At 43.3% G+C, this 13,467-nt stretch overlaps 1 protein-coding gene across 1 annotated transcript; it reads right to left on the reverse strand.

The window, feature by feature from the left end:
* Positions 1-5,783: 5,783 nt before the first annotated feature.
* LOC143363587 (uncharacterized) lies at positions 5,784-8,780 on the reverse strand. The gene is made up of 3 exons (XM_076804152.1): positions 8,045-8,780; positions 7,246-7,570; positions 5,784-6,516 (listed from the first exon to the last, which is right to left on the reverse strand). Exons 1-3 carry the CDS (start codon positions 8,778-8,780, stop codon positions 5,784-5,786), a joined length of 1,794 nt encoding a protein of 597 aa, XP_076660267.1.
* Positions 8,781-13,467: the final 4,687 nt, after the last annotated feature.

Here is a 13,467-nt window from a genome sequence, read left to right on the forward strand (position 1 = left end):
ATAGGATAGGATAGAGGATAGGATAGGATAGAGGATAGGATAGGATAGAGGATAGGATAGGATAGAGGATAGGATAGGATAGAGGATAGGATAGGATAGAGGATAGGATAGGATAGAGGATAGGATAGGATAGAGGATAGGATAGGATAGAGGATAGGATAGGATAGAGGATAGGATAGGATAGAGGATAGGATAGGATAGAGGATAGGATAGGATAGAGGATAGGATAGGATAGAGGATAGGATAGGATAGAGGATAGGATAGGATAGAGGATAGGATAGGATAGAGGATAGGATAGGATAGAGGATAGGATAGGATAGAGGATAGGATAGGATAGAGGATAGGATAGGATAGAGGATAGGATAGGATAGAGGATAGGATAGGATAGAGGATAGGATAGGATAGAGGATAGGATAGGATAGAGGATAGGATAGGATAGAGGATAGGATAGGATAGAGGATAGGATAGGATAGAGGATAGGATAGGATAGAGGATAGGATAGGATAGAGGATAGGATAGGATAGAGGATAGGATAGGATAGAGGATAGGATAGGATAGAGGATAGGATAGGATAGAGGATAGGATAGGATAGAGGATAGGATAGGATAGAGGATAGGATAGGATAGAGGATAGGATAGGATAGAGGATAGGATAGGATAGAGGATAGGATAGGATAGAGGATAGGATAGGATAGAGGATAGGATAGGATAGAGGATAGGATAGGATAGAGGATAGGATAGGATAGAGGATAGGATAGGATAGAGGATAGGATAGGATAGAGGATAGGATAGGATAGAGGATAGGATAGAGGATTGGTTAGTATTACGGATAGGAGAGGATAGAGGATAGAATAGGATAGAGGATAGGATAGAGGATAGGATAGGATAGAGGATATGATAGAGGATAGGATAGAGGATTGGATAGGATAGAGGATATTATAGGATAGAGGATATGATACGATAGCGGATAGGATATAATGGAGTATAGGATAGTAATGAGGATAGGATAGCGTTGAGGATAGGATAGGATAGAGGATAGGATAGGATAGAGGATAGGTTAGGATAGAGGATAGGATAGGATAGAGGATAGGATAGGATAGAGGATAGGATAGAGGATAGGATAGGATAGAGGATAGGATAGGATAGAGGATAGGATAGGATAGAGGATAGGATAGAGGATAGGATAGGATAGAGGATAGGATAGAGGATAGGATAGAGGATTGGATAGGATAGAGGATATTATAGGACAGAGGATATGATGGGATAGCGGATAGGATATAATGGAGTATAGGATAGGAATGAGGATAGGGTAGCGTTGAGGATAGGATAGGATAGAGGATAGGATAGGATAGAGGGTAGGTTAGGATAGAGGATATGATAGGATAGAGGATAGGATAGGAAAGAGGATAGGATAGGATAGAGGATAGGTTAGGATAGAGGATTGGATAGTATAAAGGATAGGTGAGGATAGAGAATAGGATAGCATTGTGGATAGGATAGGATAGTGGATAGGATAGGATAGAGCAGAAGATAGAGGATAGGATAGGATAGAGCAGACGATAGAGGATACGATAGGATAGAGGATGGGGTAGGAGATTGGATAGGATAGAGGATAGGATAGGGTAGATGATATTATAGGCAAGAGGATAGGATATGATAGAGGATACGATATTATAGAGGATAGGATAGTATAGAGAATAGGATAGGATAGAGGATAGGTTAGGATAGAGTATAGGATAGGATAGAGGATAGGATAGGATAGAGGATAGGATAGGATAGAGGATAGGATAGGATAGAAGATAGGATAGAGGATGGGATAGAGGATAGGATAGAGGATTGGATAGGATAGAGGATATTATAGGATAGCGGATAGGATATAATGGAGTATAGGATAGGAATGAGGATAGGATAGCGTTGAGGATAGGATAGGATAGAGGATAGAATAGGATAGAGGGTAGGTTAGGATAGAGGATAGGATAGGATAGAGGATAGGATAGGAAAGAGGATAGGATAGGATAGAGGATAGGTTAGGATAGAGGATTGGATAGTACAAAGGATAGGTGAGGATAGAGAATAGGATAGCATTGAGGATAGGATAGGATAGTGGATAGGATAGGATAGAGCAGACGATAGAGGATAGGATAGGATAGAGGATAGGGTAGGAGATTGGATAGGATAGAGGATACGATAGGGTAGATGATATCATAGGCAAGAGGATAGGATATGATAGAGGATACGATATTATAGAGGATAGGATAGGATAGAGAATAGGATAGGATAGAGGATAGGTTAGGATAGAGTATAGGATAGGATAGAGGATAGGATAGCATAGAGGATAGGATAGGATAGAGGATAGGATAGGATAGAGGATAGGATAGAGGATAGGATACGATAGAGGATAGGATAGGATAGAGGATAGGATAGGATAGAGGATAGGATAGGATAGAGGATAGGATAGGATAGAGGATAGGATAGGATAGAGGATAGGATAGGATAGAGGATAGGATAGGATAGAGGATAGGATAGGATAGAGGATAGGATAGGATAGAGGATAGGATAGGATAGAGGATAGGATAGGATAGAGGATAGGATAGAGGATTGGTTAGTATAAAGGATAGGAGAGGATAGAGGATAGGATAGGTTAGAGGATAGGATAGAGGATAGGATAGGATAGAGGATATGATAGGATAGAGGATAGGATAGGAAAGAGGATAGGATAGGATAGAGGATAGGTTAGGATAGAGGATAGGATATGATAGAGGATACGATATTATAGAGGATAGGATAGTATAGAGAATAGGATAGGATAGAGGATAGGTTAGGATAGAGTATAGGATAGGATAGAGGATAGGATAGGATAGAGGATAGGATAGGATAGAGGATAGGATAGGATAGAGGATAGGATAGGATAGAGGATAGGATAGGATAGAGGATAGGATAGGATAGAGGATAGGATAGGATAGAGGATAGGATAGGATAGAGGATAGGATAGGATAGAGGATAGGATAGGATAGAGGATAGGATGGGATAGGATAGAGGATAGGATAGGATAGAGGATAGGATAGGATAGAGGATAGGATAGGATAGAGGATAGGATAGGATAGAGGATAGGATATGATAGGATAGAGGATCGGATAGGATAGAGGATAGGATAGGATAGAGGATAGGATAGGATAGAGGATAGGATGGGATAGGATAGAGGATAGGATAGGATAGAGGATAGGATAGGATAGAGGATAGGATAGGATAGAGGATAGGATAGGATAGAGGATAGGATAGGATAGAGGATATGATAGGATAGAGGATAGGATAGGATAGATAATAGGATAGGATAGAGGATAGGATAGGATAGAGGATAGGATGGGATAGGATAGAGGATAGGATAGGATAGAGGATAGGATAGGATAGAGGATAGGATAGGATAGATAATAGGATAGGATAGAGGATAGGATAGGATAGAGGATAGGATGGGATAGGATAGAGGATAGGATAGGATAGAGGATAGGATAGGATAGAGGATAGGATAGGATAGAGGATAGGATAGGATAGGATAGGGGATAGGATAGAGGATTGGTTAGTATAAAGGATAGGAGAGGATAGAGGATAGGATAGGATAGAGGATAGGATAGAGGATAGGATAGGATAGAGGATATGATAGAGGATAGGATAGAGGATTGGATAGGATAGAGGATATTATAGGATAGAGGATATGATACGATAGCGGATAGGATATAATGGAGTATAGGATAGTAATGAGGATAGGTTAGCGTTGAGGATAGGATAGGATAGAGGATAGGATAGGATAGAGGATAGGATAGAGGATGGGATAGAGGATAGGATAGAGGTTTGGATAGGATAGAGGATATTATAGGATAGAGGATATGATAGGATAGCGGATAGGATATAATGGAGTATAGGATAGGAATGAGGATAGGATAGCGTTGAGGATAGGATAGGATAGAGGATAGGATAGGATAGAGGGTAGGTTAGGATAGAGGATACGATAGGATAGAGGATAGGATAGGAAAGAGGATAGGATAGGATAGAGGATAGGTTAGGATAGAGGATTGGATAGTATAAAGGATAGGTGAGGATAGAGAATAGGATAGCATTGAGGATAGGATAGGATAGTGGATAGGATAGGATAGAGCAGACGATAGAGGATAGGATAGGATAGAGGATAGGGTAGGAGATTGGATAGGATAGAGGATACGATAGGGTAGATGATATCATAGGCAAGAGGATAGGATATGATAGAGGATACGATATTATAGAGGATAGGATAGGATAGAGAATAGGATAGGATAGAGGATAGGTTAGGATAGGATAGGATAGAGGATATGATGGGATAGCGGATAGGATATAATGGAGTATAGGATAGGAATGAGGATAGGATAGCGTTGAGGATAGGATAGGATAGAGGATAGGATAGGATAGAGGGTAGGTTAGGATAGAGGATATGATATTATAGAGGATAGGATAGGAAAGAGGATAGGATAGGATAGAGGATAGGTTAGGATAGAGGATTGGATAGTATAAAGGATAGGTGAGGATAGAGAATAGGATAGCATTGTGGATAGGATAGGATAGTGGATAGGATAGGATAGAGCAGACGATAGAGGATAGGATAGGATAGAGCAGACGATAGAGGATACGATAGGATAGAGGATAGGGTAGGAGATTGGATAGGATAGAGGATAGGATAGGGTAGATGATATTATAGGCAAGAGGATAGGATATGATAGAGGATACGATATTATAGAGGATAGGATAGGATAGAGAATAGGATAGGATAGAGGATAGGTTAGGATAGAGTATAGGATCGGATAGAGGATAGGATAGCATAGAGGATAGGATAGTGTTGAGATCCTCACGGGTTGGTCGATGCTCAACTGGTCAATTTCGAACTTAAACGAAAGTTGACCTCGTCGAAATAATTAGATGCCGTTGTTCGGTAAAATGTAATTTATTAATAGAGAGCAACACAGAAATTAACAACTAACTAGACAGTGATTAAAAAAAGCTCGTGAGAATATCGTGGTCGAAATATGGTTGTTCGCGTTTTCACGGTTGAGATGGTTCTGCTTGGTCAGTTTGTGCGCTGCCTCGAAGTCCACTCATTCCACCCCCGTTGACGGGAAAACTTGCGGGGGATGCAAAAGTCTAGTGCCATTGGCTGATGGGACTTGGAGAGATATTTTTTGGGACCGCCTCTTGTCGTGGAGGTGAGACCCCCCTCTCCAAGCCCCGGTGGAAAATTCGAATTCGTAGTTAACGGGACTTCGAGACTACGCGAGAGCAGGCCCAATTGGCCCGCATCTGTTTCGGCTTGCATGTATTGTCGCGTTGGCCTTGCTGACCATACCGTCGTTCGAACGCGGGACTGGGGCATCGGACACGTCGTAAACGTTATTAGAGGGCCCCAAGCTGTAAAAGGCCATATTCCTCTAGAACATCCGAGGATGCGACAATTTTCGAAGGGTACGCGGGTCGGCTCGCGTGGGCCCCAGATGCCGCCGAGTTATGGCAAGGGTCCGTCTTTGTTCGCACGGTTGCCGTAGGCCTGCGAGGGATTACCGTTGAGGGTCACGCCTCAACATATCGCCCCCCTTGAACGGACTGTTCAATGTTGATTAGAACTCGGACTTACTTATATTTGTAACTAAAGTAAGCATCGGCTGGATGCACTTATCGATAAAGTAAAAGAACCGCTAAGCTAATACGATGAATATAATATTAGGTACTAAGTTTAAACTATGCTAGGATATAGGGGTGCTTGTATAATTACATGTCGACTGGTAACGGAGAAAGACGCTTTACTGATCGCTTGTATTCGCCGCGAGAGGTTTTTACAGTGACCACGCGAATGATACCGTCTTCGCCAGGATGAATTGCGGTAACTCGACCCAATGGCCATTTCATCGGTGGGGTGTTGTCCTCCTGCAGTATGACCATGGATCCGATCGGCAGATGGAATGTCCCGCCAGAATGCCATTTCCTACGAACGGTCAGCTCCTGTAAATATTCAGTCTTCCAACGCTTCCAGAAGTGTGCTTTAATCTTTTGGATATCTTGCCACGACGAGAGTCGTCCGTCGGGCACCTGCGCGTAATCATGGTCAGGCATATTTATCAGGGACTCGCCAATTAAAAAATGACCTGGCGTTATCGCCGTCAGGTCGTTCGGATCGCTCGAGATAGGTGTTAGCGGACGCGAATTTAAGACCGCTTCAATCTGCGCTGTTAAGGTCAGGAGGCCTTCGAATGACAATAGTGCCTCCCCCATTACGCGCACGAGGTGATGCTTTAGGGATTTTACCGCAGCTTCCCAGATGCCACCAAAATGTGGCGACCTCGGTGGTATGAAATGCCACGTTATTGACTGATTCGCGAGCGATTCAACGATTGCCTGATTATTTGTTTTGTCGCTCAAGAAGCTGTACAGTTCTCGTATTTCCTTATTAGCGCCGACGAAATTAGTCGCATTGTCGGAATAAATGTCGCTAGCCCTTCCTCGTCTCGAAAAGAATCGACGCAATGCCGCTAAAAACGCTTCTGTCGTTAAATCAGATACAATTTCTAAGTGTACGGCTCGAGTGACGAAGCATGTAAAGACGGCTAGGTAGACCTTGATTTTTCCGCGGTTTCGATGAATTTTCTCCTTAATAAGGAATGGTCCGCAAAAATCAATTCCGCATCGTAAAAACGGTCGTGAATATGTGACTCTACTTGCCGGTAAATTTCCCATCGGATAATTTATTGACACCGGCTTAGCCCGACGACAAATAATACAGTTATGTATTATTTTTCGTATTACTCCCTTTACTTGTGGAATCCAATAGTATTGGCGGATTGCATTTAATGTGGCTTGTACACCGGCGTGCAGATTTTTCAGATGTGCTTCGTGAATAATTAACCTAGTTACTAAATGAGATTTAGGTAATAGTATTGGATGTTTTTCTCGGAAGGGCAGAGCCGCGTTTTTCAAACGACCGCCCACTCGCAAGATGCCATCGTCGTCTAGAATCGGAGTTAACGATGACAAATTAGAAATTCGACTTGATGCCTTAATTTCGCGAAGTTCGGATTTGTATGCTTGTTGTTGAACAAGTGTCACGATTCGCAGTTCTGCATTATTTAATTCCCGTGTTGACAAAGGTCCAGATGATGGACTCTTTTTCAAACTGTTTTGGACGAATCGAAGCATGTACGCGACCACGCGTTTAAGCCGCTGAAACGAAGAGAACCTGATTAAAAAATCGGGTTCAGGTAGTTGAGTTGTTAGTGTTGTGACTGGACGCAACTCTGGTACGTCGATTGGTTGAAGCGGAGAAATAGGCCATTGCTCTTCTTCAAGAGCTAACCAGGATGGCCCGCGATGCCAGAGATCGCAATGAATGAAATCGACTGAGCGCATGCCGCGAGATATGAAATCTGCCGGATTTTCGGCGGAAGCAATGTGACGCCAGTCACTAATATCCGTTATTTCCTGAATCTCCGTTACGCGATGAGATATGAAGGTTTTTAATGTGTGAGGGGCTGATTTGATCCAGTGCAAAGCTACGGTGGAATCTGACCAGAAGAACACTTTGTTAAGATTGACATGTCGTAACGCTTGTTTCGTGGAGGCGAATAAATGTGCGAGGAGTTGCGCGGCACATAATTCTAATCTCGGAAGGGTTACGGTTTTTAACGGAGCTACTCTTGATTTGGAAGCTATTAATTGCGTAATTATTAACCCATGTTTATTGCTGGACCGCAGGTACAGACAAGCGCCGTAGGCGCGCTCACTCGCGTCACAAAACCCGTGGAGTTGAATCTCGGTGCAATCCGCTTGCATAACATGCCTACGTATTTGAAGATTTTGGAGTTCATGTAATTCTTCCCAAAAGGTAACCCACTCGGTATGAAGATCCGTTGGTAAAGATTCATCCCAATCAAGTTGTAGTTTCCACAAGGTTTGCATGATTAATTTTGCGCGCACAATAACCGGTCCCAAGAGTCCGAGAGGATCGAATAATGTCGCGATTTTAGAAAGGATAGTACGCTTAGTGACCTTATTTGTTAATGCGGACTCCTTGACCATGTATGAAATTGCATCTGTACGCGCATTCCAATAAACTCCGAGTGTCTTGATGGTTGTGTCTAAATCTAATTTAAGATGTACAGATTCTGCCTTGTCGGTTAACGCGTGAATTAATCCTTCTTTATTTGTCGCCCACTTACGAAGTTTAAACCCCCCCTTTGCGCAGAGCAATTGAATTTCGTTTATAGTGGCGACCGCCTCTTCGAAAGTATCCGCGCCGGTTAGCATGTCGTCGACATAAAAGTCCTCGCGTAATACTCGTGCGGCTCGTGGAAAATTTTCGCCTTTGTCGGCGGCTAGTTGGAATAACGTGCGAATTGCCAAAAAGGGGGCTGCAGATGTACCGTACGTCACGGTATTTAGCGCGTACGTCTCTATGGGATTGTCTGGAGTTTCGCGCCATAAAATCTTTTGGTATATCCGGTGATCGGAACTGACTTCGATCTGCCGATACATCTTTTCTATGTCAGCCGTTATAACGTATGTGTAGGTTCGAAATTTAATTAAGAGTGCGTACAGCTCTTCTTGAATGGTAGGGCCTGTCAAAATATTGTCGTTTAGTGATTGACCTGATGTAGTTTTCGCTGAGGCATCAAATACTACGCGTACCTTAGTAGTCAGACTGTCTGTCTTGACTATTGCGTGGTGCGGTAGATAGTACCCTTCAGTCGTACTAGCGGATTCGAGTTTCGTCATATGACCTAATTTTTGATATTCCCTTAAAAAATTGACATATTCTTCCCTTAGTGCGGGTTCCCTTGCGAGTTTTGTTTCTAACGCGTGAAATCTGCGAAGCGCGGCCTTATATGAATCTCCTAAATTCGGTGGGAAAGATTTGAATGGGAGTTTTACAGTGTATTTCCCGGTCACGGAGTCGCGCGTGATATGTTCCACGTAATGTTTCTCACATGTGCGCTCGTCAATTGATAGAACAGGCCTTTGCGGTACTTCTTCCAATTCCCAAAACCTTGATATGTTATCATTCAAAGAAATACGGGTTACATGGCAATGAGTTGCCTGATTAGAATTTTCGCCCGGTACCGTCCCTGCTAAAACCCAACCAAATTTAGTTTTGCTTAGGATTAGCGAACTATTCGCAAGATTTATTTTCCCAACGCACTGAACTTCGTAGAACAAATCTACGCCGAGCAAAGCATCTATCTCGGAGGGAACGTTGAAATTAGGATCTGCCAGTGGCAAATTAGACGGAATCTGAAGTTGCGTCTTTGAAATTTGTTTAGATGGTAACGTAGCGGTGATGCTGGGGAGAATGAAAAATGTGGCGTCTGCGGTGAATTTGTTAATTCGCGATTGAATAGTGGCACGCGAATAGTGCATGGTGTTGGATACACCCTTGTTGACCCCTATAATTGGAATGTTAGTTCCTTTTAACGAAAGGCCTAACCTTTTTGCGAAGCGTTCAGTCATGAGATTTGACTGCGATGCTGAATCTAGGATGACTCTACATGAAATAAGACGACCTGCCTTGTCCGGAATATACACAACCGCGGTGGAAATAAACGTTTCGATGCCTAAGATCGATTTTAATGATACGACCGTTGCAAGTCTAGCCGATGGCTCCTTGTGCAGCAATGTATTATGTTTTTCGTTGCATTGTTTACATGTGCCAAAGGTGCACCTTGTAACATCGTGATTCGGTCGGAGACAGTTTATGCACAAGCCTGCCTTCTGCACGATTTCGATGCGTCTTTCGACGGTTGTGCTTAGGAATTTCTGGCAATATTGGATGTAGTGATTGCCCTTGCACAATGCGCAGCGCCCCTTTTGCACGGAAAGTGTTAAGGCGTGCACGTTCGAATTAGATAGTTTCCGGATTCGAATGTTCGGGTTCGTAAAAGATTGACTGGTTGCCTTAATTGGCTCGTTCCTTGCCGGTTCTAATATTTTGCAACGGCTATGTAAAAATTGCAAAAGATCGTCCATGCTCGGGATTTCGGTATCCTGAGTATGTTCTCTTCATTTTAATCGCGTTTGATCGTCTAGTTTGCTTGTGATTGCGTAAATCGGGAACGATTCAAGAAAAGGTTTTTTGAGAGCCTTCAATGCGTTGTAATGCTTGGTTACTAAATGCGTTAAGTCCGTCAACGACTTATTCACGTTTCGCGTACATGCTTGTAGTTCGAAAAATGCCTGAATCCTATTGTTAATAATAATCCTTGGATCGTTATACGTTTTTTCGAGAATATCCCAAGCTACCGAGTAATTCGCCTCGGTAGTTTCTAATGATTCGATGAGTCCGGCGGCTTGCCCCTTTACGCATGATTTTAAATAAACTAATTTCTGCACGCCGCGCAACTTGACATCGTCGTGAACTGCTGCCCTGAATGCGTCCGAAAAACTTGGCCATCCGTCACAAGAACCACTAAATTCCGGCAATTGCATGGTCGGTAATTTAACCTGCGTGTGAGTTTCCGAATGAACCGTTAACGGAGAGTCTGCGTTCGAATTTCCGGCGCCCAAACCCGAGAATTGTTGAGAATGAGACAATTGTGCATTTATCGCAAGACGGTCTGCCTGAGCTTGTGCCCTATCATGTTCGCCCTCGAGTTGCCTTGCCATAGCTAATGTTTCGAAATATTGCGCTTCGAATTCGGCTCTTTCGTTGAGCCGTGATTCAAACTGATTATCCTCCGCACTTAATTCTAACGCTTCTTGGATTAATTGAAAATTTTGAAATTCGCGTTCGATTTGCGCTATGCGTATTTTTATATTCGCGATAGGGATTTGTTCCGAGGATGTAAGCGGCGAAATAAAACCTTTGAACAATGTTAATTTGGTTTTTATAGTAGCGCGTTTTCGAATCAGATCGCGTTCGCTGGGTTGCGCCTTGTCTTGAGAAGCCATCGTAACAGACTTTATTGTACGACTACGTGAACTACGACGAAATTACGAAATTGGCGAGTATGATTTAAGCTTTGACTCACAATTACGATGATGACGTCGTCTCGATGTTGGAGTTCCCTGCGGTGGACTTGTTCCGTACAGCTGTAGACTCCTTGATGACGACGCTTCGACGCTTGACGTCCTTACGGTTGCAATCCGTGGACGCCCTCGATGATTCTCCACGTTGTTGGCTGCGATGTGGAAATCTCTGCGATGGATTGGTTCCAGGCAGATCGTAGATTTCCCGAGTCGATGATCCTTAGATAGGCCTTGCCGCTTCGATCCGACGGTAGATTGTCACTATAGTTGATTGTTGTTGCTCTCCGATGATTGGCACAGTGAATCAGAGGATGATGCTTGTCCCAATGTCACTGGTATCCGGCTCGAAGGACCAATTTTTATGTTGAGATCGTCACGGGTTGGTCGATGCTCAACTGGTCAATTTCGAACTTAAACGAAAGTTGACCTCGTCGAAATAATTAGATGCCGTTGTTCGGTAAAATGTAATTTATTAATAGAGAGCAACACAGAAATTAACAACTAACTAGACAGTGATTAAAAAAAGCTCGTGAGAATATCGTGGTCGAAATATGGTTGTTCGCGTTTTCACGGTTGAGATGGTTCTGCTTGGTCAGTTTGTGCGCTGCCTCGAAGTCCACTCATTCCACCCCCGTTGACGGGAAAACTTGCGGGGGATGCAAAAGTCTAGTGCCATTGGCTGATGGGACTTGGAGAGATATTTTTTGGGACCGCCTCTTGTCGTGGAGGTGAGACCCCCCTCTCCAAGCCACGGTGGAAAATTCGAATTCGTAGTTAACGGGACTTCGAGACTACGCGAGAGCAGGCCCAATTGGCCCGCATCTGTTTCGGCTTGCATGTATTGTCGCGTTGGCCTTGCTGACCATACCGTCGTTCGAACGCGGGACTGGGGCATCGGACACGTCGTAAACGTTATTAGAGGGCCCCAAGCTGTAAAAGGCCATATTCCTCTAGAACATCCGAGGATGCGACAATTTTCGAAGGGTACGCGGGTCGGCTCGCGTGGGCCCCAGATGCCGCCGAGTTATGGCAAGGGTCCGTCTTTGTTCGCACGGTTGCCGTAGGCCTGCGAGGGATTACCGTTGAGGGTCACGCCTCAACAGATAGGATAGAGGATAGGATAGGATAGAGGATAGGATAGAGGATTGGTTAGTATAAAGGATAGGAGAGGATAGAGGATAGGATAGGATAGAGGATAGGATAGAGGATAGGATAGGATAGAGGATATGATAGAGGATAGGATAGAGGATTGGATAGGATAGAGGATATTATAGGATAGAGGATATGATACGATAGCGGATAGGATATAATGGAGTATAGGATAGTAATGAGGATAGGATAGCGTTGAGGATAGGATAGGATAGAGGATAGGATAGGATAGAGGATAGGTTAGGATAGAGGATAGGATAGGATAGAGGATAGGATAGGATAGAGGATAGGATAGAGGATAGGATAGAGGATAGGATAGGATAGAGGATAGGATAGGATAGAGGATAGGATAGGATAGAGGATAGGATAGAGGATAGGATAGGATAGAGGATAGGATAGGATAGAGGATAGGATAGGATAGAGGATAGGATAGGATAGAGGATAGGATAGGATAGAGGATAGGATAGAGGATAGGATAGAGGATTGGATAGGATAGAGGATATTATAGGATAGAGGATATGATGGGATAGCGGATAGGATATAATGGAGTATAGGATAGGAATGAGGATAGGATAGCGTTGAGGATAGGATAGGATAGAGGATAGGATAGGATAGAGGATAGGATAGAGGATTGGTTAGTACAAAGGATAGGAGAGGATAGAGGATAGGATAGGATAGAGGATAGGATAGAGGGTAGGATAGGAAAGAGGATAGGATACGATAGAGGATAGGTTAGGATAGAGAATTGGATAGTATAAAGGATAGGTGAGGATAGAGAATAGGATAGCATTGTGGATAAGATAGGATAGTGGATAGGATAGGATAGAGCAGACGATAGAGGATAGGATAGGATAGAGCAGACGATAGAGGATACGATAGGATAGAGGATAGGGTAGGAGATTGGATAGGATAGAGGATAGGATAGGGTAGATGATATTATAGGCAAGAGGATAGGATATGATAGAGGATACGATATTATAGAGGATAGGATAGTATAGAGAATAGGATAGGATAGAGGATAGGTTAGGATAGAGTATAGGATAGGATAGAGGATAGGATAGGATAGAGGATAGGATAGGATAGAGGATAGGATAGGATAGAGGATAGGATAGGATAGAGGATAGGATAGGATAGAGGATAGGATGGGATAGGATAGAGGATAGGATAGGATAGAGGATAGGATAGGATAGAGGATAGGATAGGATAGAGGATAGGATAGGATAGAGGATAGGATAGGATAGAGGATAGGATATGATAGGATAGAGGATAGGATAGGATAGAGGATAGGATA

The sequence above is a fragment of the Halictus rubicundus genome, unplaced genomic scaffold, assembly GCF_050948215.1.
Source record: "Halictus rubicundus isolate RS-2024b unplaced genomic scaffold, iyHalRubi1_principal scaffold0065, whole genome shotgun sequence".
Lineage (NCBI taxonomy): Eukaryota > Metazoa > Arthropoda > Insecta > Hymenoptera > Halictidae > Halictus > Halictus rubicundus.

Coding starts and splice junctions, on each gene's coding strand:
- LOC143363587 (XM_076804152.1), bottom strand. CDS start 8,780: ATGACGAAACTCGAATCCGCTAGTACGACTGAAGGGTACTATCTACCG. Junction 7,571..8,044: donor AACAAATAAGGTCACTAAGC/GTACTATCCTTT, acceptor TCTTCTGGTCAG/ATTCCACCGTAGCTTTGCAC. Junction 6,517..7,245: donor GAACCCGATTTTTTAATCAG/GTTCTCTTCGTT, acceptor ATTCTTTTCGAG/ACGAGGAAGGGCTAGCGACA.